Below are 7,663 nucleotides of genomic sequence, written 5' to 3' on the forward strand. Positions count from 1 at the left end.
TCACCAACTTTCGCGTGTTTTTGGTATTTAACACGAACTTTTAATTTTGGCATAAAAATACATTAACTATCTGATTTTTGCAATAATAACACGAACATCATTTTGGGCATAAAACGACACCGTTTCTCCTCCTAAAACGGCACCGTTTTTGCCTTAAAACGACATCGTTTTTTGAAAAAAAATACAAACTTGGTCGTATATGCAAAAATTTGATAGTTCATGTATTTTTACGCCAAAATTAAAAGTTCGTGTTAAATACCAAAAACACGGGAAAGTTGGTGATTTTTTGTGCATTTAAGCCTTAAAATAATTAATAAATATATTTTCTAAATATTTAATAAAATTATAATTATTTTTAATGGATCCCGTAAAAATATGGGGCCCCATAAAATATGTGGCCCTAGGCATAGGCCTTAGTGGCCTATGCCTAAGACCGGGCCTGGAGGTAATGCTCACCCCTAGCTTAAACCTCCAAGACATAGTTGAATTAGACTGCTCGTATGTATATTTATTTAAATATTTATTTTTATATTATTTAATTAGAAATTATCTTATTTAAATTTTTACATTAATACACTGTTCGGAAAATTTGGAAAGGTAAATTAATGTCTGAATTATTTTCAACAAAATCAACATCAAATATTGCCATTTTAATACTTCAAGTCTAATGAGACTCTATATGTGAAATGAAAATGATGATTATTGGCAATAAGCAGTAAAAGCAGTTTGATAGGGTGGAAACTTGGGTTCATGGCAACCAATTAGGGGAAATATAAGGGACCACAAATAACTTCGCTGCCCCCTTCATTATCAAAATAAACTGACGTGCCCGCGTCAATGACGTCAGTCCGGAAGTGACATACAGCTCGCGTCTACAGGTACGAATGTAAAAAGGTTTTGTTCTTTTTGTGCTGATGTAATTTATAAGAACCGGTGTGTTTGGTGTAGGACTGTACCAAAAAAAATTCAAACCAACCAAATTAAACCAATTAAACCAAATCTAATTAAATATTATAGTCTAGATTTTTTTTCGAAATTTTAGATGTCGTTCTTTTTGCCTTTCGCATCTTGTGGAAGAGCTATTATAATTATCATTTATCAAAAAAAAAAAGATTGTTGATTTGATTTTGGCTTAAAAATAGATAAACAATAATTATTGATATAATTTACGGTTTCAACAATTATAAACTAACATAAATCAAACCAAATCAATATATACACATACATATATATTTTTATTAAAATTATAAATATTATAATTTAAAAATAAAATTTCTATCACTATTTTTAAAAACTGTACTTAACAAAATAATATATTTAAATATCATCTAATAAAATAACTATTGTATATTTATTATCTAATATCTTAATATTATACATCTATAATATTAAGATATTATATTAATAAAATATAAAATTTATATTATTAAAAATTTATCAAATAATTTTTTTGTTTATTAGTTATTATTGTGGTTTGTTATATAAATATAATATTTATTTTTATAATGAATAAATATTTTTAAATTTCTAGAATTTTTTTTATCTTAATTAAATAAATAATTTTTTGATGATGGTTTAAACTGGTTTCAAATAAAAAATTATCGGACCAAATAAAACCAATTTTGTTGGTTTATACTGTGTGTGGTTTGATTTTAATTTGGAAATTTGTCAAACCAGTATAACTGGTTTATATTAAAATATCAATAATAAACTAATCAAATCAAAACATATATACCTCTAGTTTGGTGTAAATTTTTTTACATTAATCCATCCATCATAATTAAATTTAGGGAAAAGGATCATTCACGCCCCTAAAGTTTGGGGTTTGGATCAAGTAAGCCCTCAACGTCCGGAAAGGTTCACCCATGCCCCCAACGTTTGTAAAAATGAACAATAAGGTCCCTTGGTTTAACACTGTTTCACTGCTCCTAAGATTCCGTTAGTGTGATCCTACGTGGCAGAGATAAAAGGATCATTTATACCCCTAAGGTTTGGGTCCGGAATCAAATTAGCCCTTAACTTTTGAAAAAGGTTCATTTATACCCCTAACATTTGAAAAGGTTCACTTATGCCCCCAACGTTTGAAAAAAATGAACAATTAGACCCTCAGTTTAACGTTGTATCATTACTTCTCAAACTCCATTAGTGTGATCCTACGTGGCTAATTTTTAGTGTTTTCCATTAATCCAACCATAGGCGACCAGCGTCGAACAATTAATCGGTAATAATTGTCCGCTAACATTGAAGACGATTAAACATAATTAATAATGAAAGGTACATTATAAAAAAAATCGGTTTATTCATCTTTTTCATGTGTTTCGATTCGACAATTACATTCCACCAAAAATTAGAAACCCAGCAATTATAAAAAACAATTAACTAAAAGGATAGAGATTGTATTCCTTTTTATTTTGCGTTTCTGTCTAGTTTCATCAAATAAGTTACCGATTAATGAAGAAAATTCCTTATTCCATTGTTGGAGAAGGCCAGTCTATCGGTTTAACTCGGTCTTATAATAAAATGACTTTGCAATGACGGACTATTATTGCTGAGAGAAAGACCGTCACCATAGAGAAAACTTTGACGGTAAAAAATAGTCATGTAGGATCACGCTAACGCAGTATGGGAAGCAATGAGACAGTGTTGGACTGGGAGCATAACTGTTCATTTTGCAAACGTTGGGGGAATATGTGAACTTTTTCAAACGTTAGGGGCATAAGTGAACCTTTTTCAAACATTGAGTTCTCATTTGATCTCATACCCAAACTTTAAGAGTATAAACGATCCTTTTATCTCTGCCACGTAGGATCACACCAACGGAGTCTTAGGAGCAGTGAAACAACATTAAGTCGAGGGGCCTGATTGTTTGTTTTCACAAACGTTGGGGGCATGGGTGAACCTTTTTGGACGTTAAGGGCTTACTTGATCCAAACCCCAAACGTTTGCCTCAAGGATCAAGCAAGCCCTCAACGTTTAGAAAGGTTCAAATATGCCCCCAACGTCTTAAAAAGTGAACAACCAGGCCCCTATTTTGACCTGTAAATGAAACGTTGGGGGTCTGATTGTCAAAATTGGAGGGCCTGATTGTTCATTTTTCAAGACATTGGGGGCATATTTGAACCTTTCCGGACGTTGAGGGCTTGCTTGATCCTGGAGGCAAACCTTAAGGGCATAAATGACCCTTTTCCCTTAAATATAACTAAAAGGAACGAATATTTAATCCCGCAATTAACAACCACATTATAAAATAATTATTTTTTAAATAAATAATTTAATAAATTAATTTTCTAATAATTATTTTAAATAAAAATAACAAATTATTACTTTTACACTTTAATACCACATTCTAATATAATAAATTTTCTAATAAATAGTAATTTTTTTAATAAATATTTATTTTTTATAAATAATTATTTTTTTAATAAATAATTATATTTTATACATAATTGATTTTTCAATAAATAAATATTTTCTAATAAATAAATATTTTATTAATAAATAAATATTTTCTAATAATTAATTATTTTTAAATTAATACTTTTAGCGACAGATTCTGGAATCCGTCGCTAAAAGTAAGCATTTAGCGACGGATTCTGAAAACCATCGCTAAATGTAACACTTTTAGAGACGAATTTTGAAATCCGTCGCTAAAAGCGGAAAAAAAATTGGCGGGGTTTGTCCCGTCATTTTAGCGACGGAATTTCCGTCGCTAATGTTGGCGGGAGGAATCCCGCCAATTTTTTTGAGGATTTAGCGACGGATTCAAAATCCGTCGCTAAATCCGTCGCTAAATTTGATTTTAGCGACAGATTTCAAATCCGTCGCTAAAATCTATCACTAATCGACAGTTTTCTAGTAGTGGATCATGAGCCTATCTCTTTGCTTTAATATGCAAACGACACTCTTTTATTTCTCCCTTGTGATTTGGATCAACTTATGCATTAGACACGGATTCCTCGTTATTTTGAGGTGGTTTTTGGTTTAACTATTAAGTTTCATAAGCGCTTTATTATGGGTATTAATGTGAGTGAGGTCGATTACTTGTTGCTGCACAACCGGTTTGCTGCAACATTGAATCTCTGACAATGAAGTATTTAGGTCTTCCTTTAGCCAATATGAAGCTTGCTTGTGGATCTTGGGATCATGTTATTGAGCAATTTAAATTGCGTCTGGCATTATGGAATGGCTCTTTGCTTTCTCCTGCAGGTAGGTTAGTGCTGATTAAATCTATCCTTTTTATTGTGCCGATGTATTTTATGTCAGTGTTTAGCATGCCTACCTTAGTCCAGAAACAGTTAAAATGATATATCATGCATTTTTTTGGAAGAGTGATCTTTCTTTTCGTGTCTTGAGTAAGGTTTCTTGAAAGGTTATTTCTCAAAATTTTGATAAAGGGGGCCTGGGAATCTCAAACATTCATGTTAGAAATTAAAGTCTTTTGTTTAAATGTAATTGAAAGTTAAGGATTAATAATGTTAAAACTCTTTGGTTCAATGTTATTTTTAGCTGTTAGTTTGTGGTTGATTAAGAATTTCTGACTTATGGTGATGTTAAGAAAATGTCTTTATTTGAAAAGGCATTATAAGTTTGGGGCATCTTTATTGCTAATTTGCAATACAAAGTCGGGAAAGGAGATTCTATTTCACTATGGAGTGGAAATTGGATGGGGAACGGTCCGACAACTATTTTACTACCCCGACTTTAAAATCATTTGAGTCAAAAGAGGGCTACCATTAATGTTGTTTGGAGGGAGAGTTAGAAGTGGAGGCGTCGATTGTGTGGTAGTGAATTATTGTGGCTTGAGGATCTAAAAGTCATTTTCTATCGTCTTTGTCGTATTTGGCTCAAAAAGATAAAGTCTCATGGAAATCCGCTTTGGGGGCCTTTACATCTGCCTCCATTTGTCACTTAACTAATCCTTTACCAGGTATTACAGCATGTGCAAGTTGAATTCGTCAAGATGTGGCTTCTCCTCGAGTTTCGTTGGTTACATTTTAAGATAGGGTTGGGTTTATGATGTTATAGCTTTGCATTCCCTTCCTGCTCGTCCGGTGAGTTCTGTTCATCGAGCTTCTACTACTCGTCTAGTAGGCGAAACAATAGAGTATACAGTTTCTTTTGTGGTTAATTGTGTGGGATGGGATAATGAAGCGAGGATGGATAATGTCAAACTTGTGATTGCTGAAAATGAAGAGGTCACGGGAGTTATGAATCAAGCATGAAGGGAGAGTTCGAAATTGTTATGCCTTCGAGTATTCCTTTTTTTAATTAAGTTCGGAAGTCACAAGCTCCTCCTTGAAGTTCTTTATTTTGATTGCTTTGCATAATAAAGTCTCCATTCTTGACTTTTTGGCGAGACGTTCTTTCATCGCTTTAGATAACTTTAGTTGTTCCCTTTGCGATGTAATGGATATGCAAGCACATATTTTCGTTCATTGTGGTTTTCTAAAAGTATTTGGTGTGGTGTGTTGGAGAGATTAGGTGTGGTTTGGGTCTTTCCTTGCTCTTTTGTAGATTTCATGGTTTAATGGCAGAATATTATTTCAATAGGTCTGTGTTGGAAGTTTTGGAAAATTCTCGGATTTCTTATTGTTTGGGAGATTTGAAAATATAGAAATGACAAAAAAATTGAGATTATATTTCAACCAAGGAGGACGTAATTTTCAACTATGTTATGAAAGAGGCTTATTTATATAAGATTTGTCATAAGAGTTTTTTGTACTCTGTTTTGAATTCTTTAGAAATTTTTTTTGTATTTTATTTTAGGACCGATAACTTTATTATTCCTTCACTCACAGTTTAAGCCTTCCGTGAGCCAATAAAAATTTGCTATTTTTTGTACGAAAGTTTTGCGTGCTGGATTTTTCGCCACTTTTGTGGCCTTAATATAGATACCTATTCATTAAATAATTATATAATTTTTTTTTGTTTTAAATTATGATTCTGTTTGGTTTAGATCAGATTTATTTGCAGTTGATTTGCAATTTTCTTTTATATAATTATAAGGGGGAGAGCTTGTGGGAATAATCGAACTTGCGACGTAATAGATATATATTTGAAATATAACTTATTCGGTGATTTGTGGTTCCCTTTCTTTAATAGTTATGTTTTGCTATTTGAGTTTTTTTATTTTCATAAATTTTTATAGCAATAATTACCCCTCTACCATGACAATCGCTTTATAATTTATATGAGCTATGTTTTTATGAATGCAATTAAAAGTGATGAATTAAAGAAGGATATTAAACTCCGTAGATCACTAATCTTTTCTCAAATTATAAAAATGTCACTAAATAAATTTTTATTAAAAAATGGTCACTAAACTATACCTTTTGTTACAAAAATGTTTATGTTGTTACGAAAAAAACCACTAAACTTTTTGTAAATTACAAAAAGGTCATTGAGTTATACCTCTTATTACAAAAAGGTCATTGAACTATGTTCCTTTTTGTAATTTCGGCTGCCACATAAGCAAAAATGTTGTATTTTTGCCTCAAGACAGTATGTTTTTTATGGGTGTACCCTTTTGTAATAAAAGGTATACTTCAGTGACCATTTAGTAAGAAAAGTTTTTTGAGTTACCTTTCTGTAATTTGAGAAAAATTTGGTGACCTGAAGAGTTTAATATCCAATTAAAGAAATAAGGCATCCGTAATTAATCAAGTCCATGTGCTACGTAAATACACATAAAATTGAGAAAACAAAATACACCACCTATGCCAACGCTCAAGCTACCCACCTCAATTGATCTTTCCAGCTGCTAGAAACACTTGATTGATCAAAAGCATCCACCGAATAGTTGAAACCATTTCCACACTTAGCCACAGTTCTCAGGTTCTCTATCAACTCCCCTGTCCTCGCCTCTTGCGATAGTATCTCCGTTAAATGTTCAGGGTTTATCACTAACTTCACCTTCCAAACCCCACTACTATTATACCTCGGTAACACCTCAGTCGATCGCTTTACTACGCTCCGGTAATTATCAAACTGACATACGATACGGAGCCAAAATCGGACGACGAAGAAGAAGAAAAAGAAGAAGAAGTGTACGTATTATTGTCAGTGGTGGCGAGAGGGAGGAGGTGATAAAGTAGGCCGCTCTGTAACTCTTCATTGTGGAGTAGAGGCGGCGAGAAAATATCTAGGCTACGGTATATGGCGTGGCCGGGGAAATCGTTAGTTATGCTCTCCGCCGTAATGGGTGCGAAGAGCTCCATGATTCCGCCGTTTGTCGTCGCGACTTTTACCATCTCTTCTACTTCAGTCACACTGAAACCTTTTAATACGCAGTTACCCATTCGAAATAATATTGCTAAGATGAGTTGGTGGTGATGTTGAAATGTATGGAGTGGAGAATTTCTTGGGGGATTATAATGAGGTGAACTTAATATTATTGAGGAGTTTCTTGAGGGTTTCTTATGATGGGTCCGGTTGCTATATTTGCTGACACACGCATTCGTTTCTTGGCTAAACCGTGGTTGACCCTACATTTCTTGATGGTGAGATTGATTCATATAATGGTATTGATTATCCTTAGATTTAAGTGGAGTGTGTTATTGATCCTAAAATGCAGTTTTTTAGTAGTGGTTTGACTATGAAGTGGGTGATGATGATGATGATGCTGACAATCATTAATTTTTTTGGCTTAGCCAATTAAAAGATT

At 32.9% G+C, this 7,663-nt stretch overlaps 1 protein-coding gene across 1 annotated transcript; it reads right to left on the reverse strand.

The window, feature by feature from the left end:
- Positions 1-5,264: 5,264 nt before the first annotated feature.
- On the reverse strand, positions 5,265-7,298 carry LOC126687819 (uncharacterized). Its single transcript, XM_050382376.1, has 4 exons — positions 6,997-7,298; positions 6,740-6,928; positions 6,583-6,612; positions 5,265-5,394 (listed from the first exon to the last, which is right to left on the reverse strand). The coding sequence occupies exons 1-4, from the start codon at positions 7,296-7,298 to the stop codon at positions 5,265-5,267; spliced, it is 651 nt and encodes a 216-aa protein (XP_050238333.1).
- Positions 7,299-7,663: the final 365 nt, after the last annotated feature.

The sequence above is a fragment of the Mercurialis annua genome, linkage group LG6 (genome assembly GCF_937616625.2).
Source record: "Mercurialis annua linkage group LG6, ddMerAnnu1.2, whole genome shotgun sequence".
Lineage (NCBI taxonomy): Eukaryota > Viridiplantae > Streptophyta > Magnoliopsida > Malpighiales > Euphorbiaceae > Mercurialis > Mercurialis annua.

What these genes read in the sequence shown, in the direction of transcription:
- LOC126687819 (XM_050382376.1), bottom strand. Translation starts at nt 7,298, where the DNA reads ATGGGTAACTGCGTATTAAAAGGTTTCAGTGTGACTGAAGTAGAAGAG. An exon ending in AGCTGGAAAGATCAATTGAG is followed by an intron (nt 6,613 to 6,739) that starts GTGGGTAGCTTG and finishes TAAACTCTTCAG; the next exon opens with GTCACCAAATTTTTCTCAAA. An exon ending in TTTTCTCAAATTACAGAAAG is followed by an intron (nt 5,395 to 6,582) that starts GTAACTCAAAAA and finishes TACATCGCAAAG; the next exon opens with GGAACAACTAAAGTTATCTA.